At 42.4% G+C, this 27,087-nt stretch overlaps 1 protein-coding gene across 1 annotated transcript; it reads left to right on the top strand.

Annotated features, from left to right (window-relative positions):
* The first annotated feature begins 955 nt into the window (after window positions 1-955).
* On the top strand, window positions 956-27,017 carry LOC121620131 (collagen alpha-1(IX) chain-like). Its single transcript, XM_041956081.1, has 38 exons — window positions 956-984; window positions 4,639-4,724; window positions 6,265-6,336; window positions 7,012-7,141; window positions 10,151-10,547; window positions 10,930-11,010; window positions 12,460-12,477; window positions 12,910-12,999; window positions 13,125-13,160; window positions 14,674-14,745; window positions 14,837-14,881; window positions 14,968-15,003; window positions 15,117-15,140; window positions 15,234-15,287; window positions 16,169-16,240; window positions 17,534-17,572; window positions 17,762-17,818; window positions 18,534-18,587; window positions 18,801-18,854; window positions 18,952-19,005; window positions 19,114-19,167; window positions 19,264-19,317; window positions 19,401-19,454; window positions 19,554-19,607; window positions 19,967-20,020; window positions 21,005-21,049; window positions 21,210-21,263; window positions 21,372-21,425; window positions 21,600-21,653; window positions 23,298-23,369; window positions 23,466-23,501; window positions 23,592-23,636; window positions 23,723-23,755; window positions 24,048-24,194; window positions 25,255-25,309; window positions 25,403-25,597; window positions 26,104-26,190; window positions 26,815-27,017. Exons 1-38 carry the CDS (start codon window positions 956-958, stop codon window positions 27,015-27,017), a joined length of 2,850 nt encoding a protein of 949 aa, XP_041812015.1.
* The last annotated feature ends 70 nt before the right edge of the window (window positions 27,018-27,087 follow it).

Here is a 27,087-nt window from a genome sequence, read left to right on the forward strand (position 1 = left end):
CTCTTGACCGTAGTAAATTGCAGAGTATCCGATGACTGGGAGGTTATTGATCCCAAATATCATATCATATAGGAGGGACAGCAACTGCCAGGATCAATAAAGGAATAATCCGAGATAGACAAACAGGACAAGAGTTTCCGATTCAAAATAATGGAGATATATTTAAGTTCTACGCGTGGAATACACCCTCATAAGGATATGTCCAAGTCAGTGTGGCCATTATGCTCCTGGACAGCAGTCGTTATCACTCTTTCAGATCACAGTTGTGATAAAGAATGTCACTGAGTACTCTCTGATTTGGTACAATGGGATAATCCTGCAAGGAACAGGCCCATCGCAGCTCCTTTTAGGCGCTCAGATCTTCTAAAGTGCAGCAAGGATCACAGATCAAACGGCGCAGAATCAATTACATAACATGCAGGATACATAAACAGCATGTCTGCCTGAGGCCCTCCAGGTAATGACAAGGTTTCTTCACGTCAACACTGCAGGCGAACATGCCTTCTGCAGCTATGCTGATGAGTGCGCGTGATTATGAAATCAACGTTTCATCACTCACTGACTGCTTCTTCCCTATCCTGACGATAATTATTAAGAGAATTACATAGAGGCATACGTGTCATTAGGAGGCACTGCGAAGAAGAGAGGCAGAGCTGGGGGGTTATACACGGAGGCCCCATGGGCTTCTGCATCTTCTTAAGTGTTGGTAATAAAAAGTAGTCACCACCTCCTGAGGAACTTCTGGCCAATGGGAACCCATTGAACAAACTTTTATGTGTCCTCAGAAAATGCTTGAGCATCCCCTGCTCGGCGTCTCTCAGTCAGTCCTCAACATGCGCAGGTAGGACTGACTTCAGGGGGGAATTTCATGTCTGTGGCTCCTTCTGCTCCTGCATCTCACCACTGTGCCTCATCGCTGAGCCTGTCTGTCTCTCGTCACGGAGGGGAGTGAAACATGGCCTTCCACAGCTCTGGTTTGATGAGGTAAAACTCTCATGTTCAATTTCATCAGCAGACCTTTTGTCTTTGAGCTTTTCGCGTCATTTCCATCATGATGAGGACCCATTTCAGACTGGGTGTTTACTAATGATGGATTTTTAATCTTCACGGAGAAGCTGGGCACATTTACATTTTCCAGCGTTCTGATAATTCACTGACTTCATGGGTGCAATAAGATTTGTAGCTAAGCGTAGATTAAAGAAGCCGGCCATTTGCCTTTTAATCTGGCCCACACACACGCACACATGCAGCCCATAAACCTCGACTGTGTGACAGTTCAACAAAGTAAAAGGGGGAAAAGCTCTTAAGTGATAAACACCAAGCTTCCGGTCTTTAGCCTTTCAGTGTTTCCATTTAATTTGCTGGGACAAAGCCTGAATGACTGAATTAATATTTGATAAACGCCTACAGCATCGCCGTCTGTTAAGACATTTTCACACGTCTCTAGCTCAGTGTCGTTGTCCTCACATTTGCTGTGACAATCAACTTTAACATGACTGAACTGGACAGCTGATTGCTCCGTGCTCAGCAGAGATCCACTGGGCTAATTAAGACAAATGAGAGAGCAGAAATCATGCCAGGTGTGTTGGCTTCCTCTCAGCTTTCTGGGAGCACCTATGGGACATCAAAACATGGGTGGCAGCGAAGGGAAAGTCCCATCAAATGTTGATGAATGTCAGGAATTAAAGAAGATGACATGTCATTACCTAATTGACTCGACTGATTTCATGATGGGATATGTACTTGAGTATGTTTGAGGATTTTTTTTTTCTTCACCTTTGAAGTGTGGCAGCAGTGTGTGTTTGTGTGTGAAACCACAACTCTAAAATAGGACCTTTCGCCTTGTAGGATGCATATTACACACATTTACACTTACAGTAAATGTTTGTTTTTGCAAGGTTGTTGTACTAGTCTGAGAGTGAGGAAAGATATCGCCTGAAAAGAACTGTATTAATTTTATACCAAAGAAAAAAACACAGTTGTTGCACACTGAGCTACAGGTGCGACTAAATATTGTGGTAGTGTATTAGAGAAGATTCTTTAAGGAAGACAAAGTACATCGCATTTTGTTGATTTTATTTGGTCTATGTCAGTGTTCATCTGCTTTATGTTCATAGCTACCTCTGTTAAAGGAAAGTGTTTGAATGTTAGAAAATATGCTTTGTTGTCGAGAGTTAGATGAGAAGATTGATCACACTTTCATGTCTGTCCATTAAATATCTGCTTTCACAAAGATAGGCTTTCACGATGGCGTAAAGTAAATGAATAGTCACCTTAAGATTTCTGTGTTCATCCGTTGCTCAAACAAGTCTAGCTCTTGTCGTTATCTTAAATAGGACCACTTTGCCATAAATATGGGTTCAATTAAGACTTTTTTCAAGTCAAAACAATGGCTAACTGTGTCAAACCACTGACATCCATTCACACTGACATCCATCCATTAGCATAAACTAGCAGAGCTAGTTTATGCTAGCTATGACTAAAATAAGTCTCTTTTTTTTTTTGTTGTGATATACTTTTTCTGAGTAAGACTGGCCTAACTCTACTGACCAGTCTTAGATATCTGAAACTGGGCCCCAGAAAATAGACAGGTTGTGCCTTAAATTGTGGATAATTTTACCTCTGCTAAGTCAAACTAACTGTATCCTGACTGTAGCCCCATACAGTCTTTAACAGACAAGTATGAGAGTGTTATTGAGCTTCTCATCTAACTCTCAGCAACAAAGCCGACTAGCTTATTCCCCAAAATACCAACTCATTTCCGATAACTATGGGTTTGTAAATTTGAAGGGTTCAGCAGCAAAAGCTTCCCTCTTGTCACATTTCATCAGTGACGTGTTGTTGCACCGGTCTAGACTGTCGATGGATCGGCGTGGAAGGCACACAGCCAATCCCACTGGGGCTCTGAAGATGCTCCTTTAACGTGAAGGGCATGATGTTAGAGCCCAACGCCTCCTCTGAACTGAAACCTTGCTGACTTAGCCATTAGTAATTTCTATGACAGTGAACTCTCTCTCACACACATACAATCCTCAAGCAAGCATGCGCATTTGCAAGCGAGTTGACACAGTGAAGATGGTTTACGCCCTCAGTAACACCACCCCGACATCATTCATTTCTCAGATTGATGAGGAACAGCCTTTGCCTTTAGAAAAGAGTCCTCACCATCACCATCAGTCATGCTCATGATGGATTTGGGAGTCCCGCAGTTACCTGTCACATCTCAGGACACACATAAAAGGAGCTAAAAGGAAAAGACTGTGTTAATGCTGGTGAAAGTGTGGACGAAATGTACTACGGCTTTGCACTGCTGTGTGAGATCACCTTGGAAGAGCTGCAGGGCTGTTGCTGTCATTTATCATCTACCGTCTCCAGTACATAAAAGTGCACATGCAGATATTAGGTTACTTGAGTGGAGCAGATACCCACACCTCCACTTAATCTCTCCACTTATTAATGAATAATAATAGCCATGTTTGTATTCAAGAAACGTAATGGATTTGGAAGGCTTGTAGTGATTAACGTCCTCAGCAAAAGAAAGCTATCTGGAGTTTTGGTGAAAAGCCCAGTCCCCCCTTAACTTGAGTGCTCAGAGGGCAGAAATGATCTGGTTTAATTAGACCTGTATGGGCGGGGCCAATGAAAATCAGCCCGTCTTGCTAAGTAAAATTAAATGGCACCCATTAAAGGCAAGCAGTGAAGAGGCTGACAAGTCTCGATGGTTTGGATGACCAAGATGATGATTTAATCTCAAACCAGTCAAGCTAGTTTTTAGCTAGCCTGCTAATCTTCTTTATGATGAAGATAATATAATAATCTACATTGATTTTTAACCATGTGGTTGCATCACAAACAAGCTGTGAACACAACATTGACATGTCATCACCTTATATTGACATGGCAGAAGTTAGCAAATATCTATATCCAGCAGATACAGCGCAACATTAGCATTCATTTAGAATTGGGTCCTCTTGATGAATGTAAGTCTTTAGTCTCCTTATAGCTCAGTTTTTGGTCTCCACCAACTGCTAAGGGAAATATCTGGGTCATTAGCTGCTAAGCTCTAGGGCTACTCTCCAACTGTGTCTGTGGTGCTCAGCAAGCTGGCTACAGTGAACCGAAACAGTGAAGTTTCCGTAAAACCAAACAATGACCTAAAAAAGAAAAGCTAAGTTTAGCAAAGTCATATTAACACGCCATTAAACAGCAGTTCCATGGCTAAAACTCCTCCAATATAAATTGGTGTTTAGCTTAAATGATAATAGACCACGTGGGATCTGTACTGAAATGGATCAGAAAACATCTACAAATAATTGGGTGTTCTTGTCTTATTCAAGTAATAAACTGTATTGTTGTGTTTTTTCAAACAACTGTTCCACCTCCATGTGATGTTATGACTTTCTCACTTAGCGCTGACTGTCATATTGCACTTACAGTAATCTTTTTTATTTTCACTGGAAGAGTTTGAAGGAACGGTGTAAACTTTTTCATGCTGGCGTCCTCAGAATGAGCACAGAGGACACCAGCAAAGTGCTCCATGTCGTCCCAGTGGTGTTTCATTGATTCAGACTCAAAGAAACTGTCAAAGAGAATGAGACGCATGACTGAATACTGATTTTCTCCATCACTCCTGAACAGAAAGCCAGCGTGGCGTCCATCGATGCCGTCGTGCTCCCCGGTCTGTATGGCTCTGCTTTCCCTCCTTCTTGCTCCAGCACTCGGACGTAAGTCACCCACCGTGCAATGCACAATCATTGACGCATCAGAAAATCAGTGTGTGTTGCATGAATGCCACCGTTACTGTGAAACTGTTTGTCTAGTAAACACAGACAAAGAAGACTCGGGTTACGCGTTAATGCCCGCATGTTGACCGTTGCTAGGTCATTCCCTTTATCACGACTCACAAAGGAACGGCCAGAAACAGCAGACACGCTGTGCTGGTCTGTGTTGTAGGATTATATCAGATTAAATGTCCCCTCTGATAATCACAATGAGCCCATTCTCTGTTGTTTGGGGACATAATAAAGCGAACCTGGACGCGCAGTCGGTGCTGGATACAGTAGGTGTGCTGCTTTTTGAAATTTGCCTCGCTGTCGCGGCGCACACATGCAGCTGCACGTGACATCTTAATTGTGGTTCATCTCCCGCTCGTTGCACTAATGACTGGCTCTAAGGGTGTAATGCTGCGGCAGGCAGTAACTTTAACAACTTGAGGCCCGCATGCACAGTCAGATAAGTGTTTAGTGGTAGTAAATACGGGATTATAAATACCGTCTCACCACTTGATCTCATTTCTCAGCAGTTATGTGGGATCTGGGAACGGCTTCCAGATGTGCTGTGTTCACGCTGTTCACTGTAAATGAGCTGACTCAGGTTATTGACTGGGGAGGCCCTCTGGCTGTCACCAGCCTTGTTCCATGGAGTTTTCTGAGAGGCTTTTCCCCTTCGTAACAGCAGTGTGGCGACTCAGGCACAGTGCCCTCTTCTGACACATCTCAGGAATTGATTTTCCACTGCACGAAATACCCCAGGACAGTGAAGTCCATGAGGGCTGTTTTAAACATGTCTCGGGACCTGCATTGACACATTTATATTATCACCATTGTATTAATTGCAATGAAAAAACACGCTTTTATTTTGTAGAATAATAAAAGAAAATCTCTGCTAACACAAAGGTATTGATTTAAAAAAAAAATCTCAGACACAGTAATGGTGAAAGCTGAAATCAGATGGCAGCGTGATGTATGGCAGGTTGCAGTTTCCACCAAAGGAGCCGTCAATCTTGATAAATCATACACATAAATGAAAAGGAAAGCGGCTCACCTGCCGGATTGACCTTTTGTAGTGAAACGTCTCCGATGACATACGGCTTTGGCCACAGTCATGCAACAGCAGCTGCCGCGTTTATCAATGTTATGTTTTCGTGTCGGATGTCGCGTTCGGATCACAAGAGGTGTCTAAACAGTCTGCATCATAAATCTCAAAGGCTATGTTAATTAGTCTGTGTTCGTGCTTTGGAATATGTGAAACAAAGCGTAGTTGTAAGAGAAACTCACATTAAAAATGCAGCACAGTGCGTTGTGATGTTAATCCACTCTGACTTTAAAGACCTTGCTGTTTCCTTGTATCTGTCTCCTGGAATACGCCAACCGAATTAAACTGAAAGGTGATATATTGTTTTTGTCAAATTCAGCAAGGAACAGGTCTAACAAGATTATTGCTTTTTTACATTTTTTTTCCTTTTTTTTTTTTTTGTCCTATCAGAGCTAGACCTCAACCGATTGGATGGTGATACCGTCTGCCCACCAATGAGGAGCGGACAAGATGACCTTCCAGGTAATGATCTGCCATTGGGTTGTGTTCTAACAGAAGTAGGCAGCAGTGGAAGCTGTTGTAAAACCACAAGCGTGAGTCTGGAGAGTCCCTGAAAGAGAAAATGGACTATACAAAGGAAGGTGGTAGGTTTAATTCGTTGAAAAGGGTGGGCTGTCTAATGCCTCAAGACACCTTTAGATTTCAAATGAGCTAAATAAAATGTTCCACTCGGGCTTTACAGATTTTCAGTTGGAACAATTTGAGCTCAGCAAGATTGTAATTGCTCACCACTGCCCTGTTTCAAACAGTTCACTTCCTCAACACATGTGCACACACTCTGCTCTGTGGTTTGAAACAGTAATGCATCGTTAAACAGTAAAGTTGTTTATTTGGCACTGGATTCACTGTTATCTCTTATTTTGTTTCTGTTTTTTACTTTGGTGATTGTCTGACTTTTCTCTTTTTTACTTTTTATCGAGCTCATGCAGTACAAATGATCTCAACCAAACAAGCTGTTTACTGTGATCCCAATAACTTAAAAATGAATTATTCTTAGAGATAAAAGCATTTAACTCCCGGTAATGTTTGGTCCTGTAAATGTAGTAGCCTTTTGTTCCTGAATCATAACACTTTTCCCTCCCATAGTCGATGATAATGATAATGATTCTTTAACGCATCATATATTATCCTTCATAGGTTTTGATCTGATCACCCAGTTCCAGCTGGATGTGATCCCTCTGAAAGGTGTGAGGAAGGTGGACGGCTCCACTCCCCTCCAGGTGGCCTACCGTCTCGACAGGGAGGCCAACTTCCAAATTCCAACCATGTAAGTACAGTAAAGGGGGTTTAAAAGAAAACCGATAAAAATGCACACGTGTGGAGAGGCAGCAGTGGTCTCCTGATGCAGGTGTTGCATTATTACAGGTCCGGCACAGATGTTACTGCATGGCTAGCAGCATATAATTGGTAAAGACAAACATGTCTGAACATATTTGGCATCTCTTAGACACAAAGGCGGGCTAAGAGGCATTTTGTGTATGTGTGTAAGTAGTGTGGGATCATGAAAGGACCCTGCTTGAAGCCCTGTGTATCTACAGGAAATGTATAGCAAAGACACGTCTTTCACCATGTCTTTTTGTTAATGCTTTATCTTCTGTTGCACATACTCCTTTAAAGTTGTACACTGAAAAAAGACAGCATTGGCTTCCTGTTAAGATCTTCTTTAGTTTGTAATTAAAGGTTAGTTGTAGCAACATGGCTGAGGTGAAAATATGCTATGAGCCCCATTGAGACGCCTCATGTCCTTTGAAAAAGTAATGATTAACCAAATAATCCAGGAAATTAATTGCAGTCTTTGAAGGGGTTAATCAATTTAAAAGGGAAGGCAGGAAGTTATTCAATATTTCACTTTTATAAAGTCGGATGACTTCCAAGAATCAAATTCAGAATCCAAATCAGGAGCAGGCCGAGACTTAATATCCCGAAAATCAGTCAAACTTTACAAACACTGAATCCTACATTTCCCACAATGCAACCAATCACATCCTTTCTGTTAGATGCCTGGAAAAGATCCACATCTTTCAAATTCTACACCTCCAGATGTAACAAATGCTTTAAATTATGAATTTGTCATTTCAAGCTGAGGCTGAGATGGACGTGGTGACATCACTATGACGTCATCAGGGTAACTTTTTCTGGCTTGACAAAACTCCAAAGGAGGGCAAAGTTGGTGAATTGCCCCTTTAAGGGATTTGCAATGAGAAAATGGCCAAATATCCAGTAGTTACAGTTTTCCAACTGTACTCACATTTGCTGCTTTTCTTTTGTATATTACTGTAAACTGAATGCCTTTATTTGTTGGGCTGTTACACGGCAAAAACGAGCACCTCAACCGGTGGCCATTATGAGCATTTTATAATCTATACAATTATTGTACTCGCAAAAGGGTTCTCATGATTTTGCTGATATTATTATTAAAGATGTACTTCAGCTATTTTTTGTCGCAAGTCCATCGAGTTGGGAGATGTGCAAAAGAGGACAAAACAACAAAATGGTCAATACTGAAGCCGCAGAGGCTGAGATATCCTTACTTTAATCACGAGTATGAGTCAAGCTCTTTAAATGCTTGATCCTGCATTTCCCACAATGCATCTCAGTAGCATCTTTATTAGACCTTCAGTGCCTGGTAAATGTTCACGTCTTGTAGCGCAGGTTACAAATGTGTAGCGATGACATCATCAGGGCTAATTTTAGAAAGCTCCCCTGAGAGACAGGCCAAGTAGATGAGCAGTAGATGAGAACTGATCTTCATGTGTACAATTAATAAAGTGCCCGTATGGTTTCAGCTAATCGAGTTACCACAAACCAGATGACACGGTGAACCCTGGGGTTTCGGGGCCCTTTAAGGTCTGTGCTCCTGGGGCAGCTTCACACTTCGCCCAGTCTCAAAATAGTATGAAATAGAGTCATTTTGCACTTTCTTTAACAAACGTTAAAGACATGCTATTCAAGGCACAATGTCAAAAAGCTTGAGTACAGAGTGTGCAGGTTAAGGCTTTACCTCTTTACATAACCAAATATGTCTCCTGGTGTTTCCCAGTGTGCCTGCTCCAGTCTGTTTTTGGCTAATCTGCTCCTGCAGACCAGCTTCCCTTAGAAGCTGTTATGTAACCTGCTGGCACCCTGCATCTACACCACTTGGGCCCGTCACACTGAATGTAAATACGTGTTTATTTCCTCTGCAGGACCAGGGGCACAGATTGTGCTTTGAAGTCTGTCCCTACCAGCAAGCTTTAAGCCACGCTCCCTCCCTTTTCGCTGCGGGCCAAACGCAGCACATACTTGAGACTTTTTCACCTCGGGCAAAGCCAGAGCGTGGTCTTCATTTGTTTTACTGGCTTACAGGAAACGCTTTTTTTATTGCCTCACCTTGATCGTTTACAAGATGGTAAAAGTTCGGCTGCAGCGCCCATCTATTAATGCACCACCTACTGAGAATCTGGCTCGTTAAAAACGCAGAAAGCACCAGACTGTGGACGCTAACCAGGACTGCATGTTGTAACTGGAGCAGTGATTTATGCGCAGCGGCAGCCTCTTTCATAGCGTCTCATTTGTGATATAATAGCATGCCTTAAAACCTCTCTTTGAAGGATGTAGCTTAAATTTATTTGTGCTTGACCTTCAAAGACAGCGATAGCTAGCTTTTAAGTTATTTTTATCCACCTCTTGAATGGTGACCTGATGATTGCTAAATGGGGTTTATTTTGTTATCACACTTTAACCTTGACATTAAATATATTTTGAGAATGTGACCTGGCTGGTTGAGAGATATCTTTGAGCTTTTCCTTTGAGTGTCATTCAATAAAACACATTGAAGCTAAATTCTGAGTTTGACGAACTGGATCTACCCAGATACCCTGTATCTGCTGGGAAGACTCTTTCGGAGTGCAGGGGGGTCTCCAGAGGACCTTTTTGACTCTGTGGTTGCACCAGCCACCATCTTCTGTGGAGAAGTCTCTGGGGCAGCAGTGTCTCGACTGCTGAGCCAGAGCAGACTGGTTAAGAAGGCCCGCTCTGTGCCCCCTCACCCCAATGTGGGTGGTGGGAGGAAGGGCAGCATGTCCCACCTCAGGCACGACTCTCTGACAGCAGTTTTATGGATTATATTGTTTACTTATTTATCATATCTCGCTTTTATTACTGATGCTTTTGCTGTTACACTATCCCCTTTGCTGCTGTAACACTGCAAACTTCCCTGCTGTGTGATTAACGAAGGAGCATTTTATTTACTTATCCCTGAGCTGACTGGAGCCTCTGTGCTTAATATCCCTCTCAGGCTGAACTTTCCTCGTGGCTTCCCTGACGAGTACTCCTTCATGGCGACTTTCCGCATGATCAAGAACACAGTGAACAAGGTGTGGAACGTCTGGCAAATAGTGGACGAGGAAGGCAACAAGCAAGCCGGGCTGAGGCTGAACGGCGACCAGCAGGCGCTGGAGTACTTCCTGATGGGCGCCGATGGAAACCTGCAGACCGTCGCCTTCCGCGGCCTTTCTGTGCTCTTCAACACCAAGTGGCACAAGGTGATGATCGGCGTGGAGCGCGACCAGGTCACTCTGTATGTGGACTGCCAGCCTGTGGATCAGAAACCCATCAAGGGCAAAGGCCCAATCAACACAGAGGGAGACACTCTTATTGGCAGGCTGGATGCTGATCCCGACGCCTCCGTAGTGGTAAGCAAGGATGGAGAATTGCCGGCTGTATTTAATCATGTTCGCTCACTCTCCTTACAAGCTCCATCATCAGACGGTGCTTTCTGCGAACAAACACGCTCAGGTTTATGTGTGTGCTGAGCTCGGCTATAATGCTAAAGTGCTGCTGTCACAGCAAAGCTGCTCAGCTGGGTTCCAGCGGGGAAAAAAGGAAAACTTAATCCCTGCAGAAAATAGCATTGGTGTAAAAATCAAGCTCAACCACCCGTAGAGGATTGGTTGATTCGAAACCACAAAGAAAAAACTGAACCATGAGAAGGCACTTCAACATTCTCTGTCAATGTCACATCTGAAAATTTAAATGTAGTACTATATTTGTAGTAACATTAGCGTGTCTTTTCAGTTTGAACTCCAGTGGATGTTGATTCACTGTGACCCAAAGAGAGCCCAGAGAGAGAGCTGCAATGAGCTGCCTGCCACTGAGGTACAGTAACAAGGGCTCGGATCTGCTCAGCATCTGCTGTGGTTTGTGGTTTTCTTCAGGTTGATGGAGCTTCCAGCGCACTGGAAGAAAACAGGGCAGAAAGGCTGAAATAGGCACTTTGCCAAGCAGTTTCCTTCAGTACATCCAGAGGTTGACGTTCATCCAGAACAATTTGCAAGTTTTTTCTCTTTTAATCAAACAGCAGATTGCATTTGTAGTTCTACAAACATTTCTTGGAGGCAGAGGTGTTAAGGACCAGGCAGACATGATCTCATTGGCTCAGTGCATGGAGCCAAAACACAAACTGGCAAACTTTAATAACAAAGTGGAAGTTTGATCAAATGAAAAGTGTGAGCTCAGAAGCCCAACCTGCCAGACTCTTGAGGTTACCGTTTCGTTTGTATTCAGCACAGAATGCAGCATGTGCAGGCCCCCCACGCCACACACAGCAACATAGTTTCGCATGGTTACATCTAAACCAAACTCTTTATTTTGCACAGACATTAGATGTAATCTAGCTGCAAGTAGACGGACCAACTGTATGTCCTGGAGACCGCTTGTGTGTTTGTGTTCAGCTCAGAGCTCACCAGGATCTCCGCCTCTTTCTGTCGTTTCCCCCCGCCCCCTCTCCTGTTTCCTCTCATTTCTGTACATGTATGAAGCAGGATCCTGAGCTGATACCTGAATCGGCACTACAACGGGCAAATTTGTTTTGAAAGTCCATCATTCAATCAAATGACACCCAAATTTATTTGATATAGTGCACTCTTCCCAACACACAGCAGTTTTAACCATCACATGGACCATCTTGTCCATAGATTATTGCTCAAAGGATCATAAACATAGGAATTCATTCAGCATGAGGGTGGTTAGAGGTCATTAAACAGTCAAAACTAGTTGGAAATCAGTGAGAAAGTATCTGATTGCTGGTGAGACTGATTTGCAAGAGTTAGGTCAATGCTACCCTGAAATGAAAACCTGCACACATTGCATGGGGCTGTGCAAGGTTCATGACAGTTATGACTAAATATTATCTATCATTTTAGTCTTGGCCTTAGCATAATTCGTGAGATTTCTGCCTGACAGAAACACTGGTAGCCAAGGATGAAAATTCTGCTCTGCTGTCTCATATCTCATTCTGAACAAAGTCTGCAGTGTGATTGCTTTTATTCAGTCCCTCGTATCCAGATGCAAATATTCCTACCCGCTGTAGACGGAATGATTTCCTGGCCTGGTGCTCTCTATTAGATTTCAGGCTAACATTCCTGCATCCAGCTGTGAGGTGGTCCTGTACATGGGGAGTGTTGGTTCTGTGGGCTGTATAAATGACAGCATGATATACTCACTACTATGATTATGAACCGGTGCGCTTCTGCTGTCACTTTTGGTGAGGGTGGTGTGACTACTTTCACTAACTCTCCCTTTATCTGATTTCTCTTGCTTCTTCAGATGTATGCCAATGCTGAGGTATTTATTGATCTACTCTACTTTCCTTTTGCTTTTTGATATTTAAGCCTAAATCTACTTCAGTGCTTTGGTTGCCTAATTACCTCATTGCTTTGTTCTATATCTAATTTAATCTAATTTATGGTGGTTTTATTTGTTTTTTAGAGTTGTGTAGGTTAGCCATTCATACATTTCTACACTAATTCACATGTGAAGGACTGTTAATCAACTTGGCACAGACTAGATAAATAAAATCATACCTGAAACGTCCATTAGAAACACGTCCACAGGCTATAAAAAGACACATACACTTACACAGTATATCCAATAACGTTTATGATGTCAACTATTCCACTTCATTTGAGTCCTTTTCTTAAATGTGTATCTTTTTTCATTAAAAGCTATGTTCATAGTTTGCACTGTCATTTGCTAACTGGTTGCCTCCATGCTCAGCCTGACAAATCAGTCCAAGGCCCCCCTGGAGCCCCTGGCCCAGAGGGCCCTAGAGGGCCTGCAGGAGAAAACGGCCGAGATGGAAGAGATGTAAGTTCTTTATACAAACATTCTTTCTACTATTGTCTCAGTCATTTCTATTAACACAAAGCAACCATATCTCTCTGTATGTCTTCATGTGTTCTGTAACTATGTCGTTTTATTCGTCTCTCCAGGGTCTTCCTGGTTCTCCTGGCAGTCCAGGTGTTCCTGTAAGTATGAAATGCTAAATGATGTCCTGACAAAACACTGCTGATCCATTCTCACCCTCTCTGTGCATTTTTTTGTTTGTCATGTAACACCTGAGGGACAGCATTCACTTTAGCTCTGTGTTCAAGCAGCCACAGAATGTCATAGTGATTGGCTTAAAAACTGACAAAGAAACAATGATGTAGTGGTGGGCCACAAAGCGCAGCCCTTACTTCCAGTGGGTACACGTCTACGGAGAAGAAGAACACTGGATTTTCTGGAGTTCCTCTTTTCTATACACCTGTCTTCCAGGATTACAAAAATGCATGACACAAAGTCGTGTCAATTTGTCACAGACTGCTGATTTAGTCTGTTTGCGAACAGGCAAGCTACAGCACTTTCCAGCCACGAGAGATGGAAGTTTGAAGCCATTTGTTTGCTTCTAATGCAGGGTTTGCAAAAATAAATTGCCAATCTGGTGAGGAATCTGAAGTTTCAGGACCACAGATCTGTTGTAGCAACTGCTATCATATACTATTATCAACTGAAAAGACATACACATGCTAACATACGGCCTACTGCATACTCAGACAGTATGTACTGCACTGCCTAATTGAATGATTAAGTATGTCATATGCCAGTGTTTTCTGTCTTCTCTCCATCACATGACTGTATCAATGACAACATTACATCAGTCTGAGCTAAACTGGTATGTAATAATCCAGAAAATATAATGATAGTAATTATAGTAATAATTATTATGCTATGTTATTATTAATATTATTATATATGGAGATGATTTTCCCTCTGATGTCCTCCAACTTTTGGTGATTTATGGAGTTTCCTGATACACAGGTAGCTTCACTTGTTGCTGAAGTAACGGCTAACTGCTGCTACTGCTGCAGAGACACAATGCATTGTGGGGAGGTTGAATATCCAGTAAACTCATGCCAAATTCTCGCTGGTCCAGCACACATTTGGGCATTTCTCGCATGCAGAAAATCCATACACTGTGCAGTTGAAAGGCACTACATACTCTTTGGCATCATACGTATTAATAGGGTGTTAGTATGTGATTCTGAACGCAGGCATTGAACTCAGTGCAGAGATCCTGCATTCTTTTTGGCTAAAATTGTGTTGCTGTTCTATGTAATCTTTTTTTTTTTAATGCATCTTATTTCCGTTAAGAGTCATTCTTCTCACACATGAACACAAATAGCACCACATGGTGTATTTGCACTGATGCATAACAGACCTGAAACTTTATATTGATAATTACCGATTAAGCCTGAGGACTAACTGGAGGCAACATGCCTACTGCCGCCGCCGCCGCCGCCATTTATCGCTGCTCTTTTCCCGGCCAACCCATTTGTTATCTGCTTAGCCTTACAGGAGCTCGGCGAAGAAACAACAAGAGTGGCCCACCTTTCATTGATTAAATGTTGACTGTCACTGCCGCTGTGTATCTTAGCAACAGGGCAGAGAGATGCAGGAAGAAGATAAACCTGTTTTATTCCTGTTGTGTCTGTTTCCCAGGGCAGCAAAGGGGAGCAGGGGGAGATCGGTCTTCCTGGACAGAGAGGCCTGCCCGGTCTTCCAGGAGCTGCTGTAGGAAACATCACCTCATCCACTGACAGACACTCTTTGTAATACCTGCCTGTGCTGCCTGTGTGTGATTGTGTGTTGTTGTTGTCTGCAGGGCTCACCTGGCCCAATGGGTCCCAGAGGGCCTGTAGGCGAGAGAGTGAGTAACCATTTAGATCACTTTAAAATCGTTTAGTTATAAAGACTAGAACAATGGCAATAATTTTTTCCCTGTTATGATTGCAGGGACTTCCTGGCTTTCCTGGACCTGCCGGCCCTGCTGTAAGTGGAAAAATCTCTCATCAAACACGCATGGAAATTACACTGTATGTGTTTATGAAGAAACTACCAGTGCTTTCTGTTAATCCAAATCTAATGTGTCCCTCCTTTCACAGGGCCCAGCAAGCGAAGGACCCCCTGTACGTTTCTGCTTCATCCTCTGTTTTATTCTGGATCGTGGTTTGCCAGTGAATGTGCTGCTGTGTTAGCTGCTGTGTGTCTGTGTCTAACAGGGACCACCAGGAAAACCGGGAATCCCAGGAGATGAAGGAAACATCGGGCCTGAGGTTAGGCTTCAAATTAGGACGAAACTAACAAGGATTGTTTTCATTTGGATAGATTGTGATATTTGAAAAAGTCAGTGGTACATTTACTCAAGTACTGTCCTTAAAAGCTCTTGTACTTGAGTATTTCCATTTCATGCTACTCTATACTGCACTACATACTGTACATTTAGTACTTTTACTGCACTACATGCATTTTACAACCCTAGTTAACTTTTTTTTTACGTCAAAAACATATAATAAGAATATAAAATACAACAAATTGTTGAAGATAAAACCTTCATCGTCATCCATCAGATGTCTGTTAGTTGTTAGCAGTTCCAGTGAACAGTGGTTTCCCATCCAAACTTATCGCATGGTTTCATTTAAATAACAGTTTGAGTTTCAAAGAGGTCGGATTGTTCAATTAAAGCAAAGATTAAAAAAAGTGATGCAGATTTGTGTTGCAGAGCTTAGTTGTTGTTGTTTTCGTTTCCTGTCTCATTAATCATCTCACGACCCTGAGCATTTATCCTGTGACCCTTTGGAAGGACTTTACCTCTAGATTGGATATAACTTTGCTAAACTTTATATAAGGTAGTTAAAGATAACCTCACCTTGACTGCCTATAACAGGAAAATGATGCTTATACATTGATGCATCAGTCATGGGACATTTTCCTGCAGAGCGAGTGCTAACTTCTGCTGATAATACCGTCTAACTACTTACTTGTACAGTCTTTAATTTCCTGCACTGAAGGATCTGAATGTTGCCTGACAATAGTTCGAAACATAGTGCCAAGTTATATAAAACTGTTTTCAAGATTTTGTTCTTGGTTGAATATCAGATGCCTGCTTTTATGCGTTTGATATCAAATGTTATGATAATATGTCCTTTACTTGCAGGGTGCACCTGGACCCAGAGGAGGACCTGGCATCGCAGGGCCTCCTGGCCCTCCTGGTCCACCAGGGCCAGTGGTAAGAACTAACCCATGCTCTGCTGGCAAACACTACCTTATCATGAGTTTTTAATGCATTTCATACAAAACACATATTATAAAGTATTTCATTGTATTACTTTTTAAAATTTGTTTTTATGTCTTCCATAATTGAGAGCCTATATGAACATACTGATATTTGTCTGTAAAGATTCTCACTCATCCAGGATGGATATGAGAGGACAGTTCAATCCAGAGCAGCTGGACTTGGTTGTAGAAACTTGAGGACATTTCACCTTTCATCCAATGGGCCTCTTCAGTTCTAACTGACTGGTGGGAAGTCCCAGGTATTTAACCTCTGTGGGGTCGTCATCACGGTTATTGATACTGCTTGGGTCGTTTGTGCTCCTGGCTGGAGTGAAGGAGGATAAAAACAGAGAAACTGCCACCTCTCAACAGAGAAAGAGGTCTGCAACACCACCCAAAATGCTGTCCTTTCACTTCTACTGCTGTCCAGGTGGTTAAACAACTCTTCACAGTTGGCCTCATGTGACAACTCCAGCGACTGTCATTCACAGCAGGCCCCAGGTGACTCCATCGACTGTACCGACTCCATCACACAGCCAGGAGAACTGAGAAATGATCCAAGTGGTGTCAATGACCTTGATAACGACCCTGCAGAGGTTAAGTTCCTGGGACTCCCCACCAGCCGAGTAGGACTGAAGAAGGCCCTTGGATGAGAAGTGAAATGTTTTCAAGTTTCCAAAACCAAGATCAGTTCAGTGATTTAACACTCCTTTGATATACTAATATTTTGGATTGCAGCTAGACAATATTCATGCCAACAATTATTACAAGTATAGTGTAACCATACATTATTCAATTAGTATTGTTATTAAAAAGCCTCTGTAAGAGAGTTTGGATAATGGGATGCTAAATCCCTCCATTCATTCTCTTGTGGAGACCTCTGATAGACATAGACCATGCATGCCTGGTCAAATCTAAGATGCTACAGTATACAACTGATTGCATTATGCCGAACTTGACAAAAATGAATGGTCAGTGTCTGCATGCTCTTTAATTAAAACTCAATATCAGCTACATGCTGCATATTGATCATCTCCTGAAGTGGTGTAACTCCAATAGTCCTCATACTAATGTAATCTCTACTCGCCTCACACATTTCTTCTTGAGCTCGGTTTTCGAGTGTAGGATGATGTTGCATGCTGCAGTCTCTTTTCACATTACCTCTGTGGGAATTTCTGCTGTGGTGGATTTATGTGGACATCTAAACACCCACGGCTGTTTTAGATGTCGCTCTGCTGTGTTTTAGGGACCGCCTGGTGCCAGCAGTGAGGGAAGTGGGGAAGCTGTGAGTGTTTTACTGTCTTACGTGCTGCCAAATGTTTCCTGGATGCATGGCAATTGGAGTGGTGACAGTGAATTTCTGATCAAATGGAGTCATTGAAGTCAAGGGGCCTTGCAGCAGCCATGCTTGCTGAGTGTTTGACTGTCCTGTCTCTCATTTCAATCCCGTCTGTCTGTTTGAACGTGTTTGCAGTGTCCTGCTGCCTGTCCTGCTGGACCACAGGGAATGGCTGGGCTACCAGGGATGAAGGTGAGGAATGTCAATGTCAAAAAAACACAGTTATTTTTGGACTACATAACACTTTAGATTTAGTTTCATGTAGTCGTGATTCATAGTAAGCTATACAAGCAGCAGACCGCACCTACACAACAAGCAAACTTGGACCTGATGACAAAGATCATGTGAATTTCTTTAGCTTCCTAAATCAAAATGGTTGCTGTTTGTTATCCAAATAAAAAAAAAGTAATTTCTAAATATCTCCTCAACTCTTTGTTTTATTGCCTGATGCACACTTTGACAAATAATTTTAAAAAATGAATCATGGTACAATGTTCACAGTGATTGTTTAAGTTAGTCAAGTTATTTCTATCATTTATATTAGAACTCAGGCAATCCCTTAAATTTAAATCTAAATCCTTAAATGGTCATTGACCATTTAAGGATTTAGATTGACCAAATGAATGGAAGTAAACGGTCGAGCATTTAGTTCAAAACACTGTCGTCCTTAACTCCAGCCTCACAGGAGCACCAGTGTGGCTGTATTAGTCACGTATTATAAAAAGAGTGGAAAACAGCAGCTGCTTGGAAGACAGGAAATAAACATCCACTTAGGTAGGAGAGGGAATTCTGGGATACATTTAGACGTTTCAATTCATAATTAATATGCAGGAACCTTAAGCTTTGACAGTAATAAGCTCAAATCTAATCACGTAAAATTGTTAATACAATTGATTGCTGCTTTCAGGGACACAAAGGTTTGCCTGGAGAGCCTGGAAAGGACGGAGAACCCGGAGAGAAGGTACGTCCAAGAGTTCATGATATCCCTCCCTCACTGTCTCTGCACCAGCTGTGTGGATTCCTGTTTCCAGTCACAGGTCATATCTATGGAAAGAGATTGATTGCAAGAATAAGTAGCATGTAAATGATTTGATTGCGGCCTATAAACAGCTAAATATGATTAGCTCTGTTCTCAGAATTTAATTAATTTGTTCTTGTTTGTTTTTCGCCACAGGGAGAAGCTGGAGCAGATGGTCCTCAGGGGCCGCCGGGTCGCATGGGAGATGATGTGAGGAAGCTTATTCCTCTGCCTCAGTATATTTTTACAGACCTGTCTGCATAACAGGAAGTAATATATATTTTTGAAATGCTCTTTCTCATTTTAGGGGCAAAGAGGACCCATTGGATTCCCTGGAACCACAGGAGAAAAGGGAGACAGAGTAAGTTTAACCAAAGATTTGAAATGAATGAAAATGAAGATGAAAATTTACTGGCATTTGATGAGGATATAAATATTTGTAGCATTAAAAGCACCCCTCTGCTCATAGGGTCCTCCTGGTTTCAATGGCGTCCCAGGACCCACCGGCCCACCTGGCGCTCCTGTAAGCGGTCTTACCTGGCATTAACTCTCAGAGCAATGGGGCAGGTTGGAATTGAAAAGTGTCCAGATGTGCCTCTGATTGACTCTCTTTTCTCAGGGTGTGGAGGGGATCCGTGGACGTCAGGGTGTGGAAGGGCCAAAGGGCGATGAAGTGAGTTCAACACTTAAGCTAAGATTCTGAACTTATATTGCAAAATATTATCTGTTTGTGTTAAAAACTCTGACTTTGATTAGGGACCTATGGGAGCTCAAGGAGAAAAGGGTCCTAAAGGGGACACAGGAGACGTTGTAAGTACGCTGATGGGATTGAATGAACTTTCCTGTGGCTCATTCATTCTTCATATTTTAGAAGGTGACAGGGTGTAACTGTGTAGTGTGATATTGCAGGGAGAGCCTGGCAAAGATGGCTTGGATGGACTTCCCGGAGTTGATGGAGCAAAGGTGACCTCTGATTTTCAACAGCAAATATTTTTCATTCCAGTATTTAATATCTTGCATAATATTTACATGTTGAGTTCACTTGTAAACTTCTGAGGGTGTAAAGCCTATGATGCAATATTTCGACCATCATAAAAATCACTTAATGCACTCAGCTGCAGTCTAATGTTTGGATGTCACATGCTAACATTGTCTTTATCCTTCACCTTCATGAACAGAAAAATGCAAAGTGACAAAGCAAAAGTAGCCAAAGATCAAATCATGTTTTCTAGTCTTTTCTATAAAACATATATGCATATATGCGCCAAAATATACTGATCTGACTCTGTTCATTATGGTATGCATGCACTTCTACTCAACAGGGAGAGCCTGGTACTCCAGGAGCTGTTGGCGTCAGGGGGATTGTGGGTATTCCAGTAAGTCCAACCTCATTTTTCATTCACTGTGTTTCTACAGTCTTTACAGTGATCATCAATGATATCTTCTGGTAATTACTGGTCTTTGAAGAGCTCTATTTGTACTGCATAGTGAGTTAAACCAAGGAAAACTAATGGACGACAAGCTTCTCTCTGAGGCCACATAGCCGGTCAAATAAATAAAACATTAAAGTCAAACAGCCAGCGGGAAGGGAAATCTAATGTCAAGAGCACATCGACCTTTGCCTGGAAGAGTGCGAGGAGAGAGGCTGCAGATATGGCTGTAATGCTCAAACTGACACTACAAACAGCACAGTAGAAAAACCCTTATCTCACAGAGAGAAGCTAAGCAGTCTCCTCTTTGTGTCCTGCAGAGAGATTTTATAGGCCTGCATGAACTTTTTCATAGTAAATTATTTGCAAACCACCGTAGGAAAACGAGCTGTTTTAGAGCCTCCACTTGTGACATTTAAAAGGAGGTTATGTGTAAGTGAGTGCATGTTTCTGTTGTCATTACATTTTTAAAGCATTATGGACATTAACCATTAAACATAAGTTAACAGCCGTCTGTGTTCTACATATTTAGCCACACTAACATCGCACAGCTTCACTTTGATCCAAACTGAAATGTCACTGCTACAATCAAAAAAGTTCATAGCATGGAATTTTATACAAATATTCATGGCTCCCCAACAATGAGTTGCACTGCTGTATTAGGAAGTGCCAAGTTAGAGCTTTCAGAGGAATTTTCCTGGTTCTTATTAGGACTTGGAAATTGATGTGAACGCTATTTAAAACTTCCGATAACCCAATTCCGATAACTTCTTGGTGCAAGTACATCTTCACAGAGCCACTAACATGGCTGCAGACTCTTTGTCTTGTGTGTAAGTATTTAAAAATGTTGTTTATTTTTTATGCAATGCGTATGGCAGCAGCAACACATTCACTTTCTTTCCTTTGTATATGACTTGTCGTTGTTCCTAGGGGCTGCCGGGAAAGCAGGGAGTAGTCGGACCCCCGGGTGCAAAGGTAATTGGAATCATCTCCTGTTTAATGAAGCATGTCCACATTGCACATCCAAACTTTTATTGCTGCGCTATTAGACTTCGACCGACCACGCTCATTGCAAGCAGACTGAGCTGATAGACAAAAAACTTGATGAATAACACAATTCCTGTTGTGGATTCAGGGCGAGGCCGGTGCTGAGGGAGCCATCGGACCAGTTGGACTTCCTGGAAAGACTGTAAGAGTCTCCCATCAAGCCTCCTATTGCACTCTAATCATATTCATCTGTTTAGCTGTTTGACTGATGCAAGTCACATTCCAGCTACATTTATCTGTTTTCATGTAGGGTGAGCCTGGAAATGCAGGAGAAGACGGGAAGCCAGGAGACAAAGGAGCAACCGTGAGTTGACATTTACTTTTCAGTTTCTCATTTTCAGTTTCTGATTTTCTATTGATGTTGGTCTTTAATGGATATTAGTTGCACTTTTTCTAGAGGTTTCAGCTGCATCATTGTTGCTAAGTTTATTTGTAGACTATAGTCGATGTGCTAAGTGTATCTATAATCAATTTCCAGGGTGAAACAGGAAAACAAGGGCCAGTGGGGCCTGCAGGTCCTCCAGGCATCCAGGTGAGTACGTTTACTCAACTGCTGTACTTTAATACAAATTTGAGTTGCTTGCACTTCAGTATTTCCATTCTGTATAACTGTACACGTCTACTCTGCTACATCTCCGAGGCACTCGTCTTACACTTACACTTGTCTGACATCTGTCCCCAAATCTGCTGATTTTGATTTTGGATGTTTGTGATCAGCTGAAGGATTCTGTGTTGCTTTATGGGCTTATAGAATATGATGTAAAACACTGACAGGATCATTTTACAGCGGAAAGAGCACTTCACACTTTTTAAACTTTTAAGTGCATTTTGGTGATTGTACTTTTACTTCATTAAAGTTTTGAATGCAGGACTTTTCCTTGTAGTGCAGTGTTTTCACAGTGTGGTGCTACTACTGAATGAATACTTTCACCACCACCACGTACTGACTGATTACCAGGAAATCATAGCAGACCTTATTTACAGAGCTCTGTAATATAAGTAGTCCATGATAATAATGAAGAGAATCTATAGACACAAGATGACTAACATGATGACAAGCATTACACCGATTTTAAAATTGCTGCATTGGCTCCCCGTGTGTTTCAGGATCGATTTTAAGGTTCTTTTATTAGTTTTTAAATGTCTTAATGGTCTTGGGCCCACTTATTTATCTGACATGCTTTTATCATATCATGTCCTGAGGTCCTCCGGCACTGGACTTTTAATTATTCCGAGAGTTAATACAAAAACCCACGGGGAGGCTGCATTCAGCCATTACGGCCCTCGACTATGGAATAGCCTGCCGGAGAGCATCAGGACTGCAGAGACTGTTGATGTTTTTAAAAGGAGGCTCAAGACTCACCTTTTTGGTTCGACCTTTATCTGATCTCTTTTAAACTTTGAATTCTTCTATTATGCTATTTTTACTTCTTATATTTCTTATGACTTGTTCTTAGTTATGCACTTTATCAGTATTACATCTTAAAATCTTATTACTTTTATTTATTACTTACTATTTATTAGTTATTTATTTGTCTATTTTTCCTCTACATTTTTAACTTTCTTAAAGCTTTTAATTTTTGTGCATTATACCTGCTTTTATCTTTAATTTATTTGGTTATTTATCTATTTATTTATTTTTTCTTTAGTCTTTTAATTTCTAGCTTCAGTGTTTCCTCATGTAGGGGCCTCCACACTGGGGTGTATGCCCGGTCTGCCCACGGGGGCCGTTGCTTGGAGGCTGCCTGGGCCCGAGGGACTTGGGTGGCTCTGCATTAAGTGCGGAGTCTGCCCCTGTCCATCAGCGTCTGGGTGGTCTCTGTGGCGGCGCTCCTGGTGGCCGCAGGCTGTGGCGCTTCCCAGTTTGGATGGGTCCCATAGGTGTTTCCTCACATGGTTCCTCAGTGCCCTGCCATGTCTCAGCACTGTGTGTGTGTGTATGTGTGTGTGTGTTTTGTGAGTGTTTGTGTGAGCGCATGTGTGTATATCTGGAAGTGGGATATTGTCTGTCATATTATGCTTTTATTCTCTCTGTTGTTGTATTCTTTTATCTTGTGAAGCACTTTGTGTTGCATTTTAAATGGATGAAAAGTGCTATATAAATAAAGTTAAACAAACATTGGAAAAAACGTTCAGAATACATAGAAGAGATGTATAAAACATGTTGTATTTTCAGGGTGACAAAGGAGATAAAGGTGACACTGGTGCCAAAGGCTTGAAGGGTCACACTGGGCACAAAGGTGATCAGGTGGGCAAATCTAATTTCACCATTTTTACATTTAAACATCCACAGTGACGAGAGCCTCTAGGTGATGAACATAATGTTGCTTCATGTGTCGTGTAGGGACCTATGGGGCCAATGGGACCAAAAGGAAGTCAGGTAAGAACTATCATCACCTTTTCATTTGTTTCAAATGTACGTGTGAATGATCTTTGACTGGTCCATTCACCGGGTTCCTTCTGTGAACAGGGGGATCCGGGTCTAGCAGGAGAACTTGGAGTCAAGGGAGACCAGGTATGTGGAGCTACGTTTTCATGCCTGCAACGATCTTTCAGTGTGTCGGTTTCGAGAGAAGTCAACTAATTTGTGTGTGTTTTCAGGGCCCTCCTGGTGTTACTGGAATCAAAGGAGAGGTATTACAAGACTGCTGTCTGTACTGCAACTCTCACACTTCTGTTTCTAAACTGTTGCCTCAGGATCTCTTCACATAGAAGTCAATAAATCCGCCACTGTGCTGTAACAGCTGCTGTTTCAAGTGGCTTGCATGGTATATGACCAAAATAATGCAAACCAGTTGAAATTGTACCCTGCGTAGCTTAATGGAGCCCCCACACATAAAAAAAGGAATTGAGTTGTATCAGTAGTGAAAGTTGTGATCTCTCTATCAGTATGGGATCCTATTTATTTGTTTTTTTCCACTTTAAGCGTGGAGAGAAGGGCCAAAGAGGAGCTACAGGAGACGAAGGCCGACCGGGCCAGCCGGGCCATGAGGGCTTGGCTGGTCCAATGGGAGCTCGAGGACTGGAGGGAGAACCAGGCATTCCTGGATCACCTGGTCCCAGAGGTCTACCTGTAAGTGTTAACATTGCCATTATACAGCATGTAAATACTATCAGCAGCAGAAGCAGGCTTTGTAGCAGCAGTGGCCATCAGGAGCTGAGATCAGACAGTTCAGCCAAAGGTGAAGAGAAATAGTTGATCAACTTGAGAACTAATTAAAAGAGAACACACTTGCTGCGATGATCCGTCCATGTAATTCATAAGCTAATGCCTAGGATTGCATAGAGTCTATAGTTGTTAGTCTTGCTAGCAGTGTTTCTGTAGCGATGGTAATGTCAGTCTCATAAGTAGCAAATGTTAGCATGCAAACACACTGAACTAAGACACTGAGCATGATAAATATCATAGCTGCTTAGAGACAAAGTGAAATAAAAAAATGTGCTCATTTATGTCTTGGTATATGCTAAATATGTCAAAAATCATTTTTGAATATTCTAATAACAAAATCCCTCTCTTTGCTCTTCCTGTTCAAACAGTTTTGATGACTTGCTCTGAACCATGGTTCCATAAATTTATCCAATCAAATGTGATTGGGGATGACAATCTAACACCACCTATAATCTAAAACCACAGGAGCAGGAGTTACATGTTGTAACTCAGGTGTCAAAAAATTAGTTTCCATTACAATGTGGTTGAGATCTTGTTATAACCCGTGTCCTCCACTTCCAGCAGGTGAAGGAGGTGAAGGTGTTCCACTGCTCAGTGTGGGACTATATTTGCTGAGATACACTCACTTTTGAATTATCCAATCATGTCTGAAGGATTTGATTTAAGTGAATGTTGTAATTAATCGCCGTCCAAATTACACTTTATCTTCCATTTCACAGTACTGTTAGCTGACTGCAGTACTGTTAGCTGTGCAGCCTCAGAGAGCTGTTGCATGGCTATGACTGGTGCTATTGTTGCTGTCGAGCAGTGCATCCGCCACAGTTTTTTTCCATCTCTCACCATGCCTCAGTGTGTTTTCTGTTAATGCAGGGTGGATGCCCGATGAAGGATACTGTGTCTACATGAGCTGAAATTGTAAAAAATCTTCGTCTCTTTGTCTTAACGTTCATTTGTTTATTCACAGGGTCCAAAAGTGAGTGATGAGAAGCTTCGGGAGATGTGCTCAGCTGTTGTTGAAGGTGCAGTTTGTTCACTTTAATTCGACCCGCTCACATCGGCATCTTCACATGTGTGGCCAGACTAATCAGGTGATTTCTTCTTCGTATATCTAGAGCAATTGGCAGAGTTTATGAAAGAGTTTATGAAGAAGCCAGCGGCCATTGGTGCCCCTGGTATTCCTGGACCGGCAGGACCTCCCGGCCCCCCTGGACCAGCTGGAATGGCAGGAGCAGCAGGAGCCCCTGGGCTGAAGGGTGTCAAGGGCCATCCAGGCTTCTTTGGACTTCCAGGAGCAACAGGCAAGAAAGGTTAGTAAGTCTTTTCACTCCACTCCTCAATACTGAACTCCAACAAGGCCAGTCTTAAGATAACCAAAGCAGCTGGCTTCAGCAACCTTCAGAAAAGCCTTCAGCGGTTTGCAAATACTGAATATGTTTCACCCGTTCTGCGATAGATAAGCTGTGCTGTTGTGATAGCTTTATTTTCCTGGAGAGCATCCAGAACTAATACAGTGGATGTAGTGGCAAGAAATGAAATAAAGCTTTTACTGAAAACAAGGCTGTGGCTCCTGGCAGTAAGCCTTTGTCCTCGCACTGCCACAGCACACTGAAAGAAGTTCTGTGGAGCGCTCTGCAGATGGAAGGGAATCACCCATGCATCACATTATACAATCAATGATTCACTAAACAAGGCTGAATCAGAGTGGAGTCATTAAGTTTCCTAATTACATTGCCATAACTGTGAAAACAGCATGCCTCTCCATTTCATCTCAGCATTAATTTGTGAGTCCTCTCTGTGCTCTACTGTTCTGCAGGGGATGCTGGAGAAAAAGGAGATAAGGGGGACAAGGGGGAGGACGGTGTAGGAATCAAAGGAAGCCCCGGCGCTCCAGGTGCACCAGGTAAGCCCACACTCTTGTCATAATTAAAGCGCATCGCCACCGAGAGGAAAAATGGCCCCGCTCCTCTTTATTAACCGTGGAAGTGAACTTTCGGTCCTCCTCACTTTGCGTGTCTGGAAATATAAACTGCAATGATTCTGCTGCTGTTGTGCACACGCTGTATTGGTGGAAACTTCTGGAGCTTCAAGCCTCCGTTTGGGCATTTTCCCCTGACGTACACAAAAGCTTACCTAACTAGAAGTTAAGATAAGCTGCATATTCTGTTACATGCACCACTAACAAGGGTGGAAGTAAAATCTGCTTAAACCAGTTTCCAGCTGCAACTCTGAAGTGTTTTCAATCCTCTTCTGCTCTGGTTGGTGCCTTTAACTATGACAACAGCAGCTGAGCCTCATGGGTATTGTAGTATGTAGAGCCCTCTGCCAAAATGATGGACGAAACATGATTTTTCAGTGACATGTTTCCACGTAACTTTGTAACATTATTTCAAGGAAGTGTTTAAATGGGAGTAGATGGTGAAAAACACTCCCACACATAGCAGCTCCTCTCACTTAACAACACTAATGATGTCAGCATGTTTATATGTAGTTTAACTTTAACATTTCGTGTGTTTTCTCACCTCAGGTGCACCAGGCGCTCCTGGTATTGGCAAGGATGGCAAAGATGGAGAACGTGGTGAGACAGGAAGTCCCGGTGTCCCAGGAGCACCTGGTCCTAGGGGACCTTCAGGGCCACCTGGGCTTTGTGATCCATCAACCTGCATAGGCAGAATTCCACCTTTATATATGGTCAGCGGAAAGAAATCGGCTGGCTACAAAAACCCATGAGACATCACAGCTCACTGAAACCCTCCGGACGTCATCCTGCAGTGACCGTGTGTAAGGGCTTCTCAGAAGT

This window comes from Chelmon rostratus, chromosome 16 (assembly GCF_017976325.1).
Source record: "Chelmon rostratus isolate fCheRos1 chromosome 16, fCheRos1.pri, whole genome shotgun sequence".
Lineage (NCBI taxonomy): Eukaryota > Metazoa > Chordata > Actinopteri > Chaetodontiformes > Chaetodontidae > Chelmon > Chelmon rostratus.